We start from the raw sequence: 23,127 nt of genomic DNA, 5'->3' as shown, positions 1-23,127 counted from the left end.
GAGGTCGCCATCCAATTTGGTGGTTCAATGATACTGCTACGTCGCAAGGAAGTTCAGCCCATAAAACTACAGTCAAACCTCTCTGAAACGACCCCTCATGGTTCCCAGGAATAGGGTCGTAATAGAGGAGGGGTCGTAATAGATGTTTTCCGAAATTTTCAGTTCATTTGACCCCCCCCCCTCCCTCCTTTTTTTCCCAAACCACTACTCGCCAAGAAACCAGCCGTACAATGGCAGGATGCTGTCACTCACAATGCTAGACGGCTTTGCTTTAAACCCACTTCAACCTTCGTGACAAGTCCGTCGCCCAACAGGCCACTCTAAAGAAAATATGTCAAAACACAGTTTATTTTTACTGGTTACTTTACATGTACGTTTTCTGCTTGCCGTAGTTAAATACACTAGAACCCCGATGTCACGAACCCCGGATTTAACGAAGCAGTGATTTTACGAATACATTATCGGGAACCGTCAAAAAATTGGACATTTTGACCAACATGTGAAAATCTGAAAAAAATTTAAAAAAAAAAAGATATGAAAGATCATTAAATCTGTTAATTTTAACACACAGCATATTTTTGTGTCGGCTTTAATACCTCCAAAAATGTTCATGTACGAATAACTAAAAAAATAATGGGACATTTCCTGTAAAAATATGGCAGCGGTAGGTCCTGCAACACGAGTGGGCGCACACGAAGCTCGCCCGGCTGGCTGGTGGCAGCGGCTTAATGACGCATAAGCTCACCCCTCCCTCCCCTCATTAACATTCTTCATGGCTAGCTCATCCCTCCCAGACACACAAACCATCTAGTGTCCTCCCTTATAACTAGAGCCAAGATTATATGGTTTTATGCGAAATTGCGAATTTTCACGCGAAATTCATCCCAAATCGCGAAAAATGCGAAATGTTTTCTAACCACAAATAAACACCTCAATATTGATTTAAATCGTTAACTACCGACTATTGGTTGATTGACAAAAATTCCGTATCTGTTTGTAGAAGAAATGGTCGTCATCCAACTGCAGTGTGGTGGTTATTTAATGCGTTAATTATTCATCTTAAAAAATTACAAGATATCACAAAAATTGACGATTTCACGAACAATAAAAAGATCGTTATCGGAGTTAGGTTAGGGTTTTTAACGCATCTAGCCACTAGAGATCACGCAATATTAACAACTGACGATCGTAAACAAAAATTAACAAGTTAACAAACACAACAACGTGAAAAATCTCAGCGCCTTGTTTGCTGTATCCTTTGAAAAATACACGTGAACAAAAACTGCATTCATTAAATAAATACGTATGAAAATAAAATAAAAGCGAACATTGATATTTAATGATCACTTGATATTTAATGAAATTTCACTGTAACGCAATTTTGTGTGCTTGTTGAATAAGCAGTTTACCGTGAAGCCTTCATTTTCATTTCACACTTCACAGGCGAGATAGCCAAAATCGTAACATAATCGAAGTTTTCCGATCGCTAATGAAAAAGCACCATATTGCAAGGATTTATTTATTTTACGGTCATTAAATATTTTAAATAACGCTTACCTACCCAACCCTCCCGGAAAATAAATAAAAACATTTATTTCACTGACCTGACATAACCTAACCTTTTACTTCGGGTTGAGTATATGGCTCTCTCGCCTGTAAAATTAGGATTCCCGCTGTTTATTTTTTCACTACAACTTCAGTAAATACTAGTTTTTGGTACCTCCGGGCTTTGTTTACAAATGACGTGCATAAATGAAAGCTAAATTTCTTAATCATGCCGAAAAATAAAGCTACTGCGGCATCACGTGCTGACGAGTTTAAGAATGAGGGATTATATGTCAGTGACGGAAAAATACTTTTCTGTAAATATTGTAATTGCCGTTTGGAGCATGAACGTAAGGACACGGTAAACAAGCACATAATTAGCGACAAACATGTAAAAGCTAAACGATCCCCATGCACTTTGAAACGACAGCTTTCTATCCCAGAAGCAGGAGTGGCGCAAATATGCGCAAAAAAACAAAAGGAAGATTTTGTTCTCGAAACTGTTGAAGCCTTTGTAGCTGCAGGTATTCCTCTTGAGAAACTTGACAACAGCAAGCTGACTGCATGGATGCAGAAGCATGTAAGTGGTGCTGGTGATCTTCCAACAGCGGATTGGATGAGGAAAAAGTACATTCCCCTACTTAGAGAGAAAAAAGAAGTGGAAATCAAGCAGCAGCTCTTAGGGCAAGATGTGGTCATACTCGCAGATGAAACCACTGACAAGAGTAATAATTGTGTTTTCAACATCTTGTTTAAAATTCTGAAACCAGGTGCTGAACAAGATGTTATCTTAGGGGCTTCTTGTGTCCTTGATGCAGCAAATGTTGTTTGTTGTTCTCGGGCAGTGATTGATGTATGCTCCAAATATGAAGTCAAGGAAGAAAACATAATTGCGAATGTTACAGATAGTGCCAGGTACATGGCAAAATCTGCTGGCACCCTTGAAGGTGTATTTGGTGACCACATGTACCACATACAATGTTGGGCCCATAAAGTAAACATTGTTGGGCAGATCTGGCAAAACAACTTGGAAGAACTGAACCTCTTCGTTTATAAGGTAAAGATGGCCTTTCTTAACACCAGAAAGAGGAGGCATGCATACCTTCAATTTCTTCTCCAGAAACATGGAGAAAACAAGGCTCTGGTCAAGTTATTCCCCATGCCAGTTGTTACACGTTGGAACACATGGTTTGAATCTGTATCATACCTCGCACTCCATCTGCACAACATTGTGGAATTCTTTGAGCAGCTTAGCGAAGATAACTCTGGTGTTAAATATATCAAGGGACTCCAGAAGGAAGAATTACAATGTCTTGAGGCCACTCTTACATTTGTGGCTCAAAACTGTAACACCTTTGTAGAGCTAATTAATTTTCTTGAAGGAACAAAGTATCCTACTGCTCAGCAGTTGTGCACAAAATTGAGTAAACTGCAAACTACTCTTGATGTCTTGGCTAAGGGAATATTTCCTGAAAATGTTGAAGACATTTTGGCTGAAATGAAAACTGTCAACTCTGAAGCCCTTAAAGAGCAGTTCAAGAACACAGCTAAACTCAGTCTTGATCTGGTGAACACTGATCCATCTCGTCAACTATTTCTGGGAATCAGCGCTCTAATGAATCCTCAAAATGTAGGAAACATTCGTGTCGAGGAAAAAGAATTCCAGAAACATATTGGGAACCTACCTTTCCTTTGCAAGGTGCAGAAGACCTCTGTAGCGACAGGCTACATAACACTCCAAAACTTGGTTTCCCAAGAGCAGAAGAAACCGCATGTGAACTACATAGACATGGTGGACATACTATGTAAAATGAAAGCGGATTATCCTGAATTTGCAGCTGCTGCTTTAAAGTTAATATGGATACCTGCAACGAATGTGGACTCAGAAAGATCTTTTTCTAAGTATTCTGTGGTTGTAAGTGACAGAAGAAGATCTCTAAAACCAGAGAATGCTGAACTGCTGACAATGGTGGCTTTTTCCTGAGCTTAATTATATTGCATTTATAGAACAAAAGTTTAACTGTAGTTTCTATTTTAGTTAATTTAGACTCTCTCCTGAACTCAGGAACAGTACTTACCTGCATAAGAATACTGAATATTTTAGTTGTTAATTTTTTATGTACTCTCAACATAGTATTGTTTAATGTGCATATTTTAAGTCTCTAACCACGAATTATTGAAGCATTTGATCAAGGCAGCTCTGCTAGGTGTGTACATGTTATTACATGTGTTTTAATTTTTTATGACGATAAAGACGAAATCCACAATTCTTGTTTTGTCTAGAGACGTACGAGACTGTAAAATCCATAAAAAACGAAACAATTAATAACAATTCACTCGCAAACAACTCGATTGGCAGCAAGCGTGCACGATAGCACAACTTACCGCCATGATGGTTTAACAACAACTGTTGCTTCGTTGCCGGAAGCTGCAGGGCTATCTGCCTTGGCAGGCAGCCAACTTGAAAAACTTGGCGCTGCTAGCAAGCAGTGCGGGAAGTTCAAAATTCAAATGTTTCAAACACTATACACTAAATTACACACAATATTTACAAGTCCAAACATTACCGCTCGCCTTGAAATGTCCCATTTCAACAATCATATGGTAGCGGGCAGAGCTTCACCACAGGACGCTTCAAAGTTCCACTAGAAGTCCGGATAGTAGCCACTCTGGCAACACCATCTTTCCCAGGATAGAGCTCCACGATGCGCCCCAAGCGCCACTGTAGAGGTGGGAGTCTGTCGTCTTTCAGCAGCACAAGTTGGTTGGCAGTGGGACTAACTCCCTGCTCGTTCCATTTCTGTCGCTGCTGGAGCGTGTGTAAATAATCCCTGTGCCAACGATGCCAAAAGTCCTGTTGGAGGCGTTCCACAAGTTGCCAACGTTGAAGGCGGTTTAGCCGTACATCCCTCAAGTTAGGCTCTGGTAATGTGACCAGTGGCTCCAGGGTTAAGAAATGGCCAGGGGTTAGAGCACTGATGTCATTGGGATCAGAGCTCAAAGGGCACAGGGGTCTCGAGTTTAACGTAGCTTCCACCTGCACTAGAAGGGTGTAAAGTTCTTCAAATGTGAGCACTTGTTCACCAATAACTTTACTTAAGTGAGTCTTGAATGACTTTACCCCGGCCTCCCACAAACCACCAAAATGGGGAGCAGCAGGAGGGTTGAAGTGCCACATGACACCGAGCTGGGACAACGCATCAGTGACAGCCTGCTGGTGTGGTGCCGACGACAGAAGTTGCTGAAGTTCCTTAAGACGATTGTGAGTTCCGACAAAGTTGGTCCCGCAATCACTGTAGATATCAGATGTTCTCCCACGCCTGGCAAGAAAACGTTTGTAGGCTCCAATAAATGTATCTGTGGACAGGTCTGAAGCTAGTTCTGCATGAACGGCCTTTGTCGCGCAGCAGACAAAAATACAAAGGTAAGCCTTCAAGACCTTTGCCCCACGGACCCAACCAAGCTTAACCATAAAAGGACCAGCATAGTCAACTCCTACTTTGGCAAATGGTTTAACCTGTTGCACTCTCATAGAGGGAAGATCGCCCATGAGAGGTGCGCTTGCTACGGGTCTTTGCTTGAAACATGGAACACAGTGACGCAAGCAGCGAGAGATGGCATCCTTATCTGCAAGAATCCAGAATTGTTCTCTAAGAATTCCTCTTAGAGTCTGAACTCCAGGATGATGATTCTTTTCATGATAATGGTTAGTAATGAGATCAGTCAGATGGTGAGATTTTGGAAGCAGCACTGGGTGCTTCTGCTCAAACGGAACAATGGAGTGAGCTAAACGACCACCTACCCTTATCAGGCCACTGTCATCAAGAAAGGGTACTAGTTTGCGAATCTGAGGGGAAATGCACTGTCCCTTCTTCAGAGCACTTATATCCTCTTTGAAATGATGTGATTGTACCCAGAAGAGCCAAAAATGTAAAGCCTTATTCAGCTCATCAGGAGACAGATTGTCAGTCTTGCGCTCTTTCAGTGACACGCGACAATTGTGGGCAAACCGCAATAAACAGCAGGTGACACGCAGAAGCCTGGTTAGTCGACTGAATCGCGTTGCCAACTGGCCAAGATCATCAGAGGACGTTACAGTGGTCAAGGTGACAGTCTTCTTCTCCATCACGGCGGGATCCACTTCCACTGCATCTGGTGACTGGGAAGGCCACTGTCCAGGTGACTCTATTAACCACGGTGGGCCAGTCCACCACAAGTGATGATCCAATAGTTGAAGAGGGAAGAGACCACGAGAGGCACAGTCAGCAGGATTGAACTCAGACGGTACGTGTTTCCACCAACTGGGACGGGTAAGCTCTTGGAGTTCGCTTACCTGGTTAGCTACAAAAGTCTTCAACTGATGAGGAGATGAGTTAATCCATGCTAAAACCACTTGTGAGTCTGTCCAGGCTGTGATGGAAGATACGGGCAAAACTTCTTGGTAAGTCTCAATCACATGATTGAGCACACGAGCCAACAGTAGTGCTCCACAAAGCTCCAGACGAGGTAAGGTTTGGCTTTTGACTGGTGCAACCTTGGATTTACTGATCAGCAGACGAATGATGGTTCGATCATCCGGGCACACTATGCGCAGGTACACCACGGCCGCGTAACCAATCTCAGAACTATCATAGAAACCATGCAGTTGATAGGTAGAGCCTTCTGGACCTTTAATGAACCGAGCGACAGCAATAGAGGACAACCGAGGGAGCTCCCGGCTAAAATGATCCCTCTGAGAAGCAAGATCAGGGGGGAGGTGATCATCCCATTCAATGGACCGGACCCACATTAGTTGCAATAGATGCTTTGCAAACATTAACAGTGGAGTAAGCCATCCTAGAGGATCAAATATTCTGGCTACATTGACAAGGATGCTCCTCTTCGTAACAAGACTTGAGTGGCCTCGGATTACATAGGAGAAGGTGTCAGAGACTGGGTTCCATTGAAGTCCTAAGACCTTGACCACAACTTGACTCTCAGGATACAGATCAAATGATTGGGGCATATCAACATCTTCAGGCGGAAGCCAGTCTATGAGAGCTGTATGGTTGCTCATGAACTTCCTCAACTTGAAGCCCCCTTTGGCAAGAAGAGCTCGAAGGTCCTTTTGGATGGCCAGAGCAGATTCAAGAGAGTCAGAACCGGTAACCACATCATCAACATACACATCGGATTGCAAAACTCTTGAGGCAACTGGAAAGTGGTCTTTCTCATCGACCGCCAGTTGTTGAAGAGTTCGAAGGGCCAAGAACAGAGCTGAGGAGACGCCATACGTCACCGTCTTCAATCGATAATCCTGCACAGGTTCCGAATCACAAAAGCGCCAAACAATGCGTTGGTAGTCCTGGTGCTGGGGCAGAACAGATATTTGACGGTACATTTGTTTAACATCTGCCGTAAACACAAAGGCATGTAGCCGAAAGTTCAACAGTAGATCAAAAATATCTCTTTGCAACTTGGGGCCAGTTAGCAATGTGTCATTCAATGAGACACCAGATGAGCTCTTAGCAGACCCATCAAACACTACCCGCAGCTTCGTGGTTGAACTCTCTGGCTTCACGACACAATGGTGGGGGATATAATAAGCTGGCGTCACATCAATCTGATCATCAGGAATCTTTTCCATGTGACCCATGGCAAGATAGTCTTCCATGAACTCTGAGTACATTATTTTGAGCTTTGAGTCACCTTTCAAGCGTCTCTCTAGGCGCATCAATCTATTTATAGCTTGGGGTCTAGAGGTGCCCAACTCAGGTCTCGAGTGGCGAAATGGCAGGGACACACTATATCGGCCTTCTTCATTTCGGACGTGAGTTTCGGCAAACATGGTTTCGCAAGAAACATCCTCAGGAGACTTGTGTTCTACCCGTGGGAATTCTTCAATTTCCCAGAACTTTCGTACAACATCATCTAATGGAGGGTAAGAAGTGAACAGTGTGACACAATGCGATGCCAGGCAGGATGGTGGAAGTTTGGTGTCCACCCTTCCCATGAGAATCCATCCCAAAACAGAGTCGAGAGCCACTGGAGACCCTTCAATCTTGCCTCCAGTTACGAGAAGAGGAAATAGGTCAGCACCAATAAGCAGGTCAACAGGACCAGGGGTATCGAAAGAAGGATCAGCAAGCTTCAGATGAGCCACTGATCGCCACACATCTGATGAGAGTTTGGCACTCGGCAAGTTATTGGTAATGCGTGGTAACACAAATACATCCAGGGCAAACTGATTATCTGGATTGCCCACTGGGGAGATGACAACTGATGTGTAGGACTTAGCCACATTCACAGGTGTACTGGACAAACCATGTATCGGAAGATGGGTCTGTCTGCGAACCAGTCGGAGCTTTTGTAGGCACTGTTCGGTGATAAAGCTGGCTTGACTGGCAGTGTCTAGCAAAGCATGTACAACACAAGGCACACCAGAACGATTGAAAATCTGTACTTGAGCAGTTGACAACAATATTGTTGTTGTTGAGGTAGGTTTAGCAGCAGTTACTCCAACAGTGGCAGGATTAGAGTCAGATGGTGGTGGTTCCTTGTCTGAGTTGGATGGGATGGAGTCTTCCTCTGATCGCTGACCCCCAAAATGCAGCATGGAATGGTGACGTGCCTTACAATGGTGACATGAGGACTTAGATGGACACCAATCTGATCGATGTGATGGGGAAAGACAATTCAGACACAACTTATGCTCCTTTACTATTGCATATCGTTCCTTGGGGCTACCCTGCGAGAAGATAGGGCATGACCTAAGCACATGAATGTCACTACACAAGAGACAACTTTGTGACTGTGGAGAACTTACTAATGTGTTTACAGACTGACCTCGAGACTGCCTCCAGCTGTTTTGGTGCCCTTGAGCCGTCTGTTTGGGATCCTAATTTCCTGAACTCCTAGAACGGGAAGCTATCACAGCCTCATGCGCACGACAATGTTTTTCAAGAAACGAAGTGAAACTACCAAGAGTGGGAAACTCGTCTGTTAATGTCATTTCCCATTGTGTTTGTAAGGCAGCATCCAACCGTTTGCATAGAATGGGCAGCAGCATCAGATCCCACTGGTCTACAGGGACAGACAAGGCCTTAAGAGCAGACACATTCTCTGTAACAGTGTTCAACAGTTGGCGCAATGTCTTGGGAGAGTCAGCTGATGCAGAGGGTGCTTGAAGTAAAGCCTCCACATGGACAGACACAATGAGTCTCTTGTTCTCGTACCTACCAACAAGTAGTTTCCAAGCCACATCAAAGTTTACTTCAGACATGGGCAAGGCCTGAATCATGCTGAGGGGTTCACCACTGAGAGCAGTCTTCAGATAAGCCAGTTTCTCAACAGATGAAAGGTCATTATTGTTAGCAACGAGAGTGCAAAATAGGTTGGAGAAGTTAGGCCAATTTTTAATGCTACCCTCAAAACTTGGAAGCGTAATTTTTGGTAAAGCTACCCTAGAATTGCTCACCTTGGGCCTTGACGATGTTGAGCTCTCCATCGAACAACCCTCCAGGGCACTTACCGTCGCCATGACTTCAAAATATATCTCTTCGAAATCGTCCATTCATGCAGTCAGTTCTGAGAGATCGATGTCAGAATTTTGTGTTGCCCCAAGAACCACAAAATCCGCCTCGAACTTATCACGAACTTGGGGTAGATCACGAACTGTGGCAGGAAACAATCCTTGCTTAGAAACATCGTCAACAACACTTTGAGACAGGTCGACAGCACGTTTGAGCCGAGCCTCTGCTAGTCGGATACGCACGAGTGCCGAGCCTATATCTGCCATGGTCAAACACAGACGCAAAGGACGAAATAACCAAAAAGACACAACAAAGAAATAAACACAACGAAGACCAATATAACCAAGGTTAGACACAGCAAATCAAAATTTATATCCAGCAAAAACACCTAACGCAACGAAAAACATGAGCAGACGCCGATAAATAATACAACATAACCCCAACACGAAATATATTCCACGAAAAACAAAGAAGATATAACAGTTTCTTAGATCGCCAAATCTCTGCGAATTTCTTCTAAAACACGTTGCCGAAGAAATCTTGACCATGAAAATACTCTAATTAACGAGAGTATAGCGCACGAAATAACGTGAAAACGAAGTGTAATTGTTTACCACGTGCACACGAATCACGTTTAAAACAACACCAGAAAAAAAACCGGAACTATCCGGCCCAGAGGACCAAATGTTTTGTCTAGAGACTTACGAGACTGTAAAATCCATAAAAAACAAAACAATTAATTAGGGCTGGGCGATTCCACAGATTTCATTTCGATTCGATTCCGATTCAAATTACTGTAAAAATTTGAAATTTCGATTTCGATTCGATTATTTAATTCTAGAGCAAATGCATAAGGTAAACAAGTGTAAAAAAATTTCTAACAATGTAGGCAAACATTCTTAGAATCATTACTTCGTGAAGTCCACATTTCTGTGGTTAAAGCTATGGAATTTACTCCGCCGTCAATGTCTGTTGCCAGTTTTGTTTTTATTCTTTCAAGATGATGTTCATAAAGATCTGGAATTACACGCCTTGCAAATGTTCTACGGTCAGGTATGCTATATTTTGGTTCAACCAGTGACATGAGGTCTCTAAAACCTGTATCTTGGACCATGCTGAATGGTAACGATGCAGTTTGCTGGACAATTTTCTGTTTGGGTACAGATGAAGATGGAAGTACCACAGATTTCATTTGAGATTGCAATTTTAAAAATTTGGAATATACGTCAGTGTGTTTTGCGAGATGTTTAGCCATGCTAGTTGTGCTCCCATGAACTTGTTTAAGTTTGTTGCCACATGTTTTGCATTTTTAATGCGTTTCAGACACTTTTTCGTAAAATTTACAAACCGCACTTCGACCTTTAAATGCACCTTTCACGTTTTCACTCATTTCTAAAATCAGCACAAAGATTGTTTTCACACTAGAACCTCAACACGGTATTGGACGTGACAAAATAAAATAAACATAATGGATCATTTCTCATTTCCACAGTACTAACGCTCTTGCATTTTCCATTAATGTCGTCGGCATTTATTTATTTATTTATTTATTTATTTATTATGGCCTTCTATACAACCCAAGCAGATGGGAAGAAGTTGTCATCTGTGATACTGCAGTGAAGGCATATATGTTAAGACAAAGAAAAAGAACACAACTACCACGTGTGTAGCTATCAAACTTCCTCACTTAAAAAAAACGTATAAAAGCGGAACCCAGAACCAAAACAAAGTGGTTATCACAGATATAGTGCAACAACTGCACAGCTTCAATGGAAGAATCAGAATTTTTTATGTCCAAGCCGTGGTACTGAAGTTTGTCACCATTAGCGCTCAAGTTGCACACAATTCGGCAGCCATTTTGGGGAAGTGTTGCGTGCACGTCGGTATCATATCTATGAAGCTAAGGTAGTGTTTATTTACCGCTTTCGGTGATTGAGGTTATATTCACAGCCCAGAAATGAAACTTATTGGACAATTGGTTCGTGGACTTTCCAATTGCATAATTAATGTGTTTCTCGGCCGTTTGTAATAAAGATTTTTTTTCCCATTTTGAACAAAATGAGTGTTGTTATTTAGAGGATTGGAGGTAAATATTGCTTATGAATCATGAGTGTTTGGCAGAACCAAAGTTCGTAGATATGAAGAACGTCGCTAAATGGAATATTCGTTGAGGATTTACGTACATACAAAGTTTATGTGCAATTTAACGGAATTTGTGGAAATTGTCACCATGCAAATGACCTAGACAAAGTTCGAATTTTTCGAATCTTAATTTTAAAGAAGAAACGATTTCGATTATTTACGGAATCGAATCGAAATCGTCATTTTCGATTAATCGCCCAGCCCTACAATTAATAACGATTCACTCGCAAACAACTCGATTGGCAGCAAGCGTGCACGATAGCACAACTTACCGCCATGATGGTTCAACAACAACTGTTGCTTCGTTGCCGGAAGCTGCAGGGCTACCTGCCTTGGCAGGCAGCCAACTTGAAAAACTTGGCGCTGCTAGCAAGCAGCGCGGGAAGTTCAAAATTCAAATGTTTCAAACACTATACACTAAATTACACACAATATTTACAAGTCCAAACAATTCTTAATGACGAAACAGGGTTCCCACCAACTTTTTTCTGTAAATTTCCCTGAGTTTTCCCTGTTTTCCCTGTCCTATAATATATTTTCCCTGTGCTAAATTAAAAAAATAATGAAATAAACTAATCACAATAAGAACAATTTTACATAATATACAGGCATACCTATGCTACTAACATAAGGGTATTATCAGCTATTTTATTACCTGCTAAATTGCTGTGAACATTTAGACATACATAGGCCTAATATTATACCACTTCTGCTGCATAGGAAAAAAATGTTTAGGTATCTTGCATATTCAATGTACATTCACAAAATATTACAAATATGTACTGGTTATTCTTTAAGCCCAATAAATATTTTTCTTAATTTTTTTAATTTTCATCTCTAAATGCTCTTTTTGTTTCTCTATTTCCAGTTTTTTATTTAGCAGCTCTTGAATTTCTACAGTCTTGCGTTTTCTTTCTTTCTTACAATATCTGTCCAACTTCTTGTCCTCTTCTTCATTTTGACATTTTTACTCCAGGGCACCTTTGTACCTTGATGCTGCTCCTCTGGCATATTTTATCATTTCCTGATATACTTGAATACAATTTTCACCACCAGCATTACTAACTCCATCCCAAACTCGTCGCAGGCCAATCAAAGATTCCTCATGGAGATTTTCAACAAGCATCTCCTTATTGATGGAGAATCCAGATTCCACAAAAGCATTACCATGTGAGAGAATTAATATAATTTTCACTGCAAGCCATTTATCTTTAAACTGTTCTTCTCCAATCAACATATCTGCAAAAAAAGTGTCTAATCTGTTATTGTGTACATGAAATGATGCAAGTTTGTCAGAATTGATATTAGTAACAAATTTTCTAGGGTCCAAACAAGAAGCAGCTTTAACCATTTTGTATTTTATTGGGCTACGTTCAAGTTTCTTGGCAATCTGAACCATGCATGTTTTGCATTCTGTTAGGAACCTTTGTTTCTGAAGTTATTTTACATCAACCACACCTAACTCATGCTTTGCAGCAAATCCAATTTTCAACTTTGCGAGTGGAAGTCCCAGACTTACATCGTCCAAATTAATACTAATAAGCTGATATGCAGTTGTCTTGGCTTTCAAAATTTCCATCTTAATGAAACGTCCCAGCAACTCTCTTAGCAAGTCCTCCAATTCCTTATGCAGAAATGGTAACATTGGTTTTAATGTTTGGAACTTCTTTAAAAATGGTTCAAGTGAAGAAGCCATTGTCAGGAAAAAAAACTCAGCTTAGCTAGCAACAAAGGATCCCTCAAACAATCCTTCACTTTCTCAACAAAATATGTAGCAGGTAATTTACTGGTCTTAAAAAAAAAATTTAAGTGAGGAAAAATTTGTATTGCTCTCTCACACACTGGGACATTTTCCAACCACCAACAATCACAAAATTTGATCAGAAGAACACTGCAACTTGTAACTTGTCTGAAGTCTGATCGTCGAGCAGGTGAGTCTTTGAACACAGAATATATGGCCCTTAAAAATTGAACAACATCCCACCCGGTCTTTCTAAAACCCATTTGAAAGGCACCATGAACAACATGGAGACCACAAGATCCCAGGTCTAATATATCTGGATCTTCTTCGCACACCTTAGTTTTTGCATTCAATTTTTTCATGAACAACCAATTGACATTCGGCCCATCCATGGATACTTGTATAATTTTGGATAGTTCCACATCCTTTAGTTCCTGTTGAAACCCTTCTAAGAGATCATCAGCTGTAGAATGGCCTAAAAATGAAGAATTCCAGTACCTGGTCATTACTTGATTTTTGTTGACGTCCCATATACGTACAGCTATGTCCATTTGTTGTACCTTTTATACCCTATTGAAGGATTCATCAAAGCATGCAACAATGTATTTTGTGGATCTGATTTCATCTGTAAGTTTGTGGAAAAAATATGGGGCAAGTAACTAAGTATGCAGTCTTGGTACTACTAAGCTACATTTCTTGTGCAATGGAACTATATGGAAACATTTTAGCAAACAAATTGCTTGTTCCTTGTTGGCTATTAAAACTGTCTTTTTTCATAACAACATGTAATGCCCACAATATTTCTGCCTTTCTGACATTACTGTCTCCCTGAAAATGTATTTTATTTACCATGCCTGAAGATGCCTCTTTCAGAGCACTGAATGATGATGATGATGATCCAGTTAACAATGAACAGGATGCTGGTGTGCTGGATGCTAATTCAGAATTTGGTGCTGTGGAAACTCTTGAAATAATTGATCCCTTCATTTCTTGGTGATTTAAAGGCTTTGTTAAGTATGCTGACATAGATGCAGAAATACTGCTCGCAGTAACCAACTGTTTTTGAAATTTCCCTTCTTGATGGCTCTTCACAGACTGCCTACCCATACTACTCAAAGAAAATACCTTTTTACACAAAATACACTTGGCACTATTTTCATCACCCTCAACACGACGTAGCCACTTTTTCCAGTCAGGAAACAGTGATCCATCTAGCCAAGCAGGATTGAATTTAGACATCGTGAATGTCACACAATTATCCACTCAGACTATCAAGAATAGGCCTAGGCCTAATGTAGAGTAGCAAAACACATTCAATACTGAATCGCTTAGTCTCACAAGTTTCACCGTGTTTTCATTGCACAATTAAGGAAACTGAGCTAGCACACACCCGTGAACGTAACCTATATTTCTAATGAGAAAATAATAAGAGGACCGCCGTTGATTTCTTCTGGGAAAAAAACACTTCTCACAATTGACTAAAAAATTTCAAATATATTTAACTGCTTCTGTAGAACTCTTGACTCAGAATAACACAATGTGTAACTATTTTAGCGGTGTTTTTGTTGTGTTTGATAGGCAAAAATCTCGTCATGATACCATAATACTACCAACAACACAAATTACAGTGATATAAAAACACCACCACAGTTGCAGCATTTTTGAAAAAATACATCTAAATAAATTAAAATATGTTCACTAAACAATCTTCAAAAAGTTTCCAGCATACTGGATACTTCAAAGTTATGACACAAACGGCCAAACGTATACGAACTACAGTGCCGCCATTTTCTACAACTGGCTTGGCGCAGCTCGGCACAGTCCGGAGCCGGCTACCATGAAATTCGGCACGTCACAGCTGTATGGTGAACCAAACTTTCCCGGGACTCGTGGCTTATCTATTACTTTGGTTTACATGTACAACCCGCACCCCAACTTTCCGATTTTGTTTTTAAGAAAAAATGTGCTTGTGATACATGTATTAATCAATATATAAATATATATACACACACTGTGATTGCCGCACAACAAATTTCCCTGAGTTTTCCCTGTGTTTTTGACCCATTTCAATTTCCCTGAATTTTCCCTGTTTTCCCTATTGTTGGGAACCCTGCGAAAAGTCCTTTTTCATAACACCATAAAATCTTGGCTCTACTTATAACACACCAACTTCGCTTCCTTTGAAAAACCTTCAGTGAGAAAATGCTCATTTAACCCTCCCTTCTCCCGTAAAATTGGGCTAATATGAATGGGGTACTAAAGAGGTGAGGGAGGGGTCAAAATATGTCAATTTTCACACCAAGTTCGAGTTCAGTCATCTCTGGCAAGGAATTTACAAACTTTCAAACTTAAATATAAATGTATTTTAATAGCAAGGGTCTTATGTAAAGGAATATACCGAATAAAATCAAACTGCTGTCACCAAACAAAGCATAAAATGGTCCAATGCGTGGTCGCTTCGTTATTGCTCGCGCGAGAGGCGAGACGTGGAATGTTAGAAGAAAGATAAATGGGGGGAGACAGACGGCAGCCAGTGTGTTTCCTGCGTGGGGAATAAGTGGCGTAGCCTTTTTTTTTTATGCTGGGTGAAGCGACCTTTATCTATCTACCCACGGGAAAAGATAATTGCTTGAGCTGTCAAAATAAACATCGCTGCTGCAGTTAAAACGAGTCGAGGCGGGTGTGCATCCAGTCGGTCGCTGTATATTGTCAACCGATAGTAATCAAAATCAAGAGAAATCCAGCAGGTAGCTTTGCCTTAACTGCGTACCACACTAGACACTCGCAAAAAGCTAAACGTAAACACGTTGCCACAAAAACCTTCATCTGCACCCTGCAGGGAAAGGGACGTGGAATGGGGGTTGTCAAGGGCTGACAGCGGTCGACAGCACTGGCTACGGCAGTACAGCACTGGGAAAGAGAAACGCAGTAACACGCTACAGTAGAATCCCGCCGATGCGACCCCCCTCTGATGCGTCCATTCCGTTTATACGACCGTTTTTTGAGAAACCGTGAAAAATTTAAGCAGAGAAAGTCGAAAATTTGAGTAAAATCGGCTGAAAAACAAGTCTGTTACACTTTGTTGGACGCTATGTGTTCACGTTTATCTTGGCGGGAGCTGTACTGTAAGCAGGCAGGCATACAAAAGACGGCTAAAATTAGATACCACCCCACTAGGCTATCCACGCGGCAGTGTCTAGCCGAGCTCGGCGCGTCCACGAAAAGCCGTCTCAGCTGTCATGTTATCTTACCCGCGCTGTGGTAGCTTCTGCGAGAGCTTAAGAAACTCATCCGGCCAGGCTGGCGGTAGCGGCGGCTTGACGTCATACGTGACGTGATGCTTACCTCTCCATCCCCTGCTAATTCTTTAAGGCTCATCCCTCCCAGAGCCACAAAAAAACACCCCCCCCCCCCATTTTCCAACTAACATTTCAACACATTCCCTCCCTTATATCAACCTTCTGCGTGAGAAACTGTCAGCATCCTCCTCCCCTCCCACACCGCGTGCAACAAAAGCCAGGTTGTACAGTCCATTCTCTGTAAAATAAATATTTTTATGGGCATATACGACTGTCCTTCGCCGTTAATTAACACTTTATAAGTTTAAGTTATTATGATACAATTTGTTTATTAGTCACACAGCAGTTTCTGCTGAATAATCACTAATACCTCGAATTTTATTGAAAAGAAAAATTTAGCAGAGCCGTAAATATATTTATTTTACTGCATACTGTAGTTACTTTTCCGTCTGCATTCCGTGTTTTTTTCTTTTTTTTTTTACGCTGCGAAGGGACATGGAAAAGATAATTGCTTGAGCTGTCAAAATAAACATCGCTGACGGCAGGGCGGGAGCACATCCTGTTGGTCTATCGCTATGATTATCTACTCCAAAAACATGTCACAGAATTTCAGGATAGCATTGTTCTTATATCTTTCGTTTATAGCCGATTGTTTTCTACCTGATCCACACAAGTTCCTTCGCCACGTTTTGAACGAAAATAACCACCAGCCGGCTAGCATAGCCGAACTCGCGTGACGCGAATTCATTTAGTGTAAGTATTTTATGTATTTGGATATATTTGGGGGTGGGGTAAAAATTGGCCCAAATTCTCTATTGCGACCATCCCGTTTATAAGTCCGTTTTTCCTGAAACCGTGAGGGGTCGCATCAGCGGGGTTCTACTGTACTCACCCCAAGAAACTTATTTTCTGTCCGATTTTCTTCGGATTTTCGGCAATTTTTTCACGTTTCCTCGGAATAGGGTTGTAATAGAGAGGTGGTCGCAATAAATGGGGTCGTAACAAAAAGGTTTTACTGTACTAGACTGAGCAAAACTTCTCCCCCCCCCCCCCCCTCCGAAAAATAAAGATAGTTTACTTAAGTAGAGAATCTTCATTTAAATTTTCAATTGGTCAATAAAACTCTTGTCACTGTACGAATGTACCTTCAGAAAACACTGTGCAAAGTAAAAAAATTAGAATAAACTCTAGCTTTTAATATATTAGGTGTATGCTTACAATAGTTAAAATATGAAAATTGGAAGTTTTAGATTAAGACTCACATATTAATTATTTTCTTGCAAATTTTTAACATTAAAGATATATAGTACTACATAATACATTTATGGTTACTAAAGCTAGTTTACTGCCTATATCAAGGCCTTGCCTGCTCAGCAACACAGCTCTTTGACTAGTGAATTATATTCTCGAAGCAAGATGCAGGTCGGGAAAATTTTTTCCTTCAAAAATTTACATGTATGACATCAAATAGTACAGACATTAAAAACGACAGGACATGAAAAACACTGAAGTGTTTTTTCACAAGGCCACACACACGCATGCTTGATGAGGTACCTGTGCGGAACGGAGAGCCCAAGAGCTGGCGCTGCATGCTGGCCCCACACGGCTCCCCTCCGTACATGAAGAAGGCTCTCGTGGCCATCTCCGACACTCTTGTGTCAACACCCTCTGTGGTGGCCAGCACGAGGGCAGTGGCACACGCCTGCTCCTCTTTCAGCACTTGGAAGAACGCCTTGATGCTCTCCGCCTCCGGGCCCATACTGCTCACCAGCAGCTGCTGCAGCAGGTCCACTGGCCGCAGCTTCACGTATATGTCTGCCCCCTGCGCACAACGCTCTACCTGGCACACACTTGCCGACACAGTGCATACAAACTAGTAGGTGGGTGCGAAGCTTCCGAAAGTAGATGTCGAATCAAATACTAATTTTCTTCACTTTTGTTTATGGGAATTTTAAAAAACTTCACAGATTTCGAAGGTTTTTTCTTCTTAGAGCAGAACACTTTCAAAACTAGATTTAAAGCCACTTTTTGAAGCAACAAATAACATCTGCTGTGTCAGGCTAATTCCTTTTCTTACCAAGAAAAGAACCAATCAAGTCGTTAAAAATGGATAAGAATTATCAGCATGTTTCTTGGGTAGAATACTCACAGCTGCGACCCTATGTTCGCCTGCGGGGAGGAGGAGTGCTAGTCGTTAACTGCCGGGTGATGGGTGACGTTTAAAGGGAAAGATTGCAGGAGAGTGGGTTTCTCACCACTCACTCTTCCATCACCCTCTTCATTTTTTCTCCCTATCTCTTTCTCCATTCCCTTTTAGTATGGCCCTCCCCTTCTGCTGTAAATCACTCTGCTAACACCAGTCTTAGTCACATCCCTGCTCCAAGTGTTTAACGCACGTCAGTGTTTATGCGATAAAGCAGGCTGAAACCTTGTGATGATGAATGCCGGAAGTTCACTTGCTTCTTACACTGCCAGGGGCAGTTGGCTACTTCCCCCCCCCCCCCTCCAGCAACCGCCCTCTTCAAACAACCCAAACCTTTAACAAAACGCATTACACTACTGATTTTGAGGGGCCATTCAGACACTATTACGATAATGCGTCACGAAAACCTTTCAAGATAGACACGAAGAGTGCCTGTGTTTTTTTTTTTTGGCCAGCCCCCACACATACGACAGTGCCGGGTGGAGAAATGCCACTTCACCACATGTCGCCTTGAGAGAGAGAGAGAGAGAGAGAGAGAGAGAGAGAGAGAGAGAGAGAGAGAGAGAGAGCATGTTGTCACCAGTCCGCCGCCCACTTCCTTCGCTTCCTTGTCCCAGCAGCTACCTGTGAGTCATCTAGTCCTCCGTGCCAGCTTAGCAACGTAGCATGGCACGCTTCATTTTGCGTGTCCCTAAAAATGTTAACTATCAGTTGAAATATCTATGTAGAAGCTACGTGACGTGAGTGGTGGTGTTTAGTCCTGTCAACTGTCAAGGTTACTTGATGGTCATAGACCTGTTCCTGTCTGCCTGCCTGCCTGCCTGCCTGCCTGCCTGCCTGCCTGCCTGCCTGCCTGCCTGCCTGCCTGCCTGCCTGCCTGCCTCCCTCCCTCCCGTCCTCGTGCCAGTTGTGACGCTACAGCGCTTCATTATCTTCCGTGTACACAGCAGAGTTTAGCTTGCTCGTGTCGTTTCAGATGGTACAGTAAGCCACAAAAGTTTCGCTTTCAGGTGGAAGAGTATTTAATTTAAGAATTTTCCTGACACATCACCACACATCAATGTAAATAATCATTTGTTTCATAAGTAATTACTTGACAGGTACCACAAAATGTTAGTAAAATTTATTTATGGGGAAAAAAAATTATAAATTTTTTTCTTTGGAATTTGTTGCAAAAATCGTGGTGTGCACTATACACAAGGGCATGCTATACACGACTAAATACTGTATTTGGGGGAGCACCTTATTAAGGTGAATACGGTTTGTTTCATCTCAAATTTTCATTAACATACATTTACTAAATATTATCTAATATTGATAATAAGTATTTATTCTTTTATCACTTGAGTGATTTTCTATAGTATGAAAATAACGTTTAAAAAATATTTAGTCAGAAAATATTTGACCCAAAAAAAATTGCAAGAAAGTTACTGGAATAAATATGCAGTCAATCCCTTAGTCACTAGAAATGATTATTGACTAGAAAATGAAATAATCAACTCAGCATGTGTACCATGTAAGAAAACTCAAGCTAGCAGTGATGAAAGATATGGCACCTGTGAAGTGAGGACAACGAACTTCCTGGTGTCTTCAATGTGCTGGCGGACCACAAGCGGGGGGTCGCTGGAGCGCGCCTGCTGCTGCTGCTGCTGTTGCTGCTGCTGCTGTTGCTGCTGTTGCTGCTGTTGCTGCTGTTGCAGCTGTTGCTGCTGCTGCTGCACCTGGTCGTGCAAGCCAGGAGGGGGTGGGGAGGTAGGCGCGGGAGGCAAGGCTGGGGGGCAAGTCAAGGACTCTGGCAGATTCGCACAGCGCAGCTTGGCTCGCGTGTCTGTGCCAGCCACCTCACGCACAGCCCACACCGTGCCGTCCAGGTGCAGGACAGTTTGTGACTCCACCAAGAACCACTCGAAGGGGTAGAAGTCTGCACTGATGCACCACAACACGTCTGCTTCTCCCCCCGGTGACGACACCAGCACCAGGTCCCCTGGGAAACATTTAGTCCTGCAGTCATAGCTCCCACACAGCACTACCACAGTAGCAGGTCTACTGGGACATATGCAAGTGCCACATGACCAAATTGCCTATTGTGCTCTTATCCGTTCCTCTGCCTCCCATTTACACAGTGTAAATGAATTCACCATCACTCCTACCGTAGTCTCACAACATGTTTGTTTTGTTTTTTTTAAACTCTTTGGCTCTTTTTTATATTTCACAACTTAATTTTTCGTGATCATAGTAATGAATTTTGTTGACTTAAAAGCATAAGATCTATGTTAATTACTATTATTGTAGTATTTCCTGTCATGAAAATACCTTATGTACAGTTCAACACTTCAATTAATTTATTCCAAAGTATATCTTAGAATGTCATAAACATACTATCACCATCTCATCTGTAGAGTTAGATTTTAGCATACACCATAAATGTTGTAAGGAACTAGGTGTGTGCGAAGCTTTGGAAAGTTTAAGTCAAGTCGAAGACTAATTTTCTTAGACTTCATCTTCAGGAAAATTAAAAAACTTCAAAGATGCCAAAAAATATTTTCTCAGGGCAGAATATTTTAGAAGCTGGATTTAACCCAATTGTGTGGGTTCACAAATAAATAACACTTGACTGCAGCTGCAAAATTTTTTTTTTGCATCTCAAGCAATTATTTCTATCACCTAGCTAACAAAAAACAGAGTCAACTCATGTCCCATTGAGAAAAAAAAATGGCACCTTAAACATAAGCATAGTGGTATTGGAGAAAATAAACTTTTACGACGTATACTCTATTCAAGATGACGTGATATGTTTTTGCAAGGGGGTTCAATGAATGTTTAGACTTTAGTAGTGGCCTGAACTAGCAACACCTTGCTCGACTGTTCGGGCGTCGGGTCGGCCCGGGATGACGCGACTCGTCACATCTGCTCTCGTCAATTTGAGAACACCTGAGTACTTAAGCCACGACGTCTGCCTCCGCGGGAGTTCTGAGCAAGTCCCGCGACAATTCCGAGCGGATTCCGAGCAAAGGGAAGTGCAACATCAGCGAAGAGGGTTAGAGCCCCCCCACCCTTCCCTTTTGAGAGTAGCACGACACGGAGTTCGACTGGATCGTGAGAGTGCGGTGACTGAGTGGCGCAAGACTGTGTGTGGACAGGCATGAGGTAAGGGGTGAACCACTGTTGATCCTAGCTCCAGTGAGGAGTGCGACCTGCGGAACTTGACAGACATTCAGTGACTTGATAAACATTTTTAAGTGCCAGTGATTTGTGATCGGACATTTTTAAGTACAATTATTTATTATTGATGTAAATATTAGTAATAAATAAAACTGTAATGAAACTTAACTGGGCTATCCCTTACAAACCCATTTTTCCCCACATTATAAATCGTAAAAATATTTTAATTGGGTACATTCTTATGTTTGGAATTATGTAATGGTGAAGAGAGCAACCTTAGTAGGAATGCATCAGATTTAGGAAGTTACAACATTCCATGTATTCCTACATTGTTAGTCGCAATTGTTGAATAGTGCAACATGACACACAGATAAGGTTATAATATAATGTTTAAAAACATCTACAGTAAAACCCCTTATTTGCACTTTTCAAGGAACCCCAAGGAAAAAGTGTAAATTGCGGGAAAGTGTAAATTGTGGGAAAGCACTTTTATTGGCAGTTAATGCTAAATTTTAGCTTAAAAAAATGTATCAGCATTTACCTATTTTTAATTATTGTGTTTAAAGTACTAACAGGAATATTCAGTTCCTTGGCCAAAACCACTCGGGTACCCACATGCTTGTCAAACTTCTCAATAATTTTAATTTTATCTTCAATAGATAAAGTATTTCGTGGAACTTTATACCTATCCATCTTCAATCAAAATCTTGCCATAAATAATATTTAGAGCTGTAGCAAACCGTATGTATTCGTTACTGAGTAACGGGTGCGGCATCTAGTAACGAGTAACGAAACGTTACACACGAATGCATTTCGTTACTCGCATCTTTCGTGTTTTACGCATGCGCGCGCTTATTCGTTACAAATAACGATGTTTGTTTATTAATAAAAGTATAATTTGGAAATTCGTCGTCCAAGTTTTTTACTGTTTATTAAAGGTATTGTGTGTGTAGACAAAGTTTTAGATTCGAACAGAAACAACGTAAGAAAGTACATATTTTTTTACAAATTATAAATATGTATGTTTTTGTTTTTTATTATCGCGTATTTTCACGTTTTATGTTCTTATCTTAAAAGATATATTATAATAAAGCCACTCTAATGAGATTTAATTGTTTCTTGGTTAACAAAAGCTGTTAATTATCAAATATTTTTAATTGTTTATATTCGATTTATTTTTATTTACGCGACGTCATACTGTACGCGTACGAAATACAACTCGATTCGTTGCTGTTACATAACATAGCATGTGCCATGTTATGCGGTATCAGAAGTAACGAGTAACGATACGAAAGTAACGAGTACTAATTGTTATAGTAACAAATACATACGGGTACACATTTTTTCGTTACTTTTACACCTCTAATAATATTGTGAACGATAAAAAAACACGTGCTAACCAAAACGGACGTTGACTAATGTAAACAATGAAAGCCATCATAGATATGTACTGTACATAATGCAGCACTACTAAATATACGTACTGTGTATGAGCGCTTTCCGGTAGTATCGATAGCTCAGCGC

The 23,127-nt window shown here is 41.3% G+C and overlaps 1 protein-coding gene across 1 annotated transcript in view; it reads right to left on the bottom strand.

Annotated features, from left to right (window-relative positions):
* The window catches only part of LOC134527454 (nuclear pore complex protein Nup155), a 293,963-nt gene that overhangs the window by 203,544 nt on the left and 67,292 nt on the right, over nt 1-23,127 (bottom strand). The window contains exons 9-10 of the mRNA XM_063360147.1: nt 19,998-20,425; nt 17,793-18,060 (exon numbers count right to left, since the gene is read on the bottom strand). Coding sequence (XP_063216217.1) covers nt 17,793-18,060; nt 19,998-20,425 — 696 coding nt within the window. The remainder of the gene's footprint in view (nt 1-17,792; nt 18,061-19,997; nt 20,426-23,127) is intronic.

Source organism: Bacillus rossius, chromosome 1, assembly GCF_032445375.1.
Source record: "Bacillus rossius redtenbacheri isolate Brsri chromosome 1, Brsri_v3, whole genome shotgun sequence".
Taxonomy (NCBI): Eukaryota; Metazoa; Arthropoda; class Insecta; order Phasmatodea; family Bacillidae; genus Bacillus; species Bacillus rossius.
Note: the sequence above shows the minus strand (reverse complement) of the source record. Positions and strands in the feature narration are given on the sequence as shown.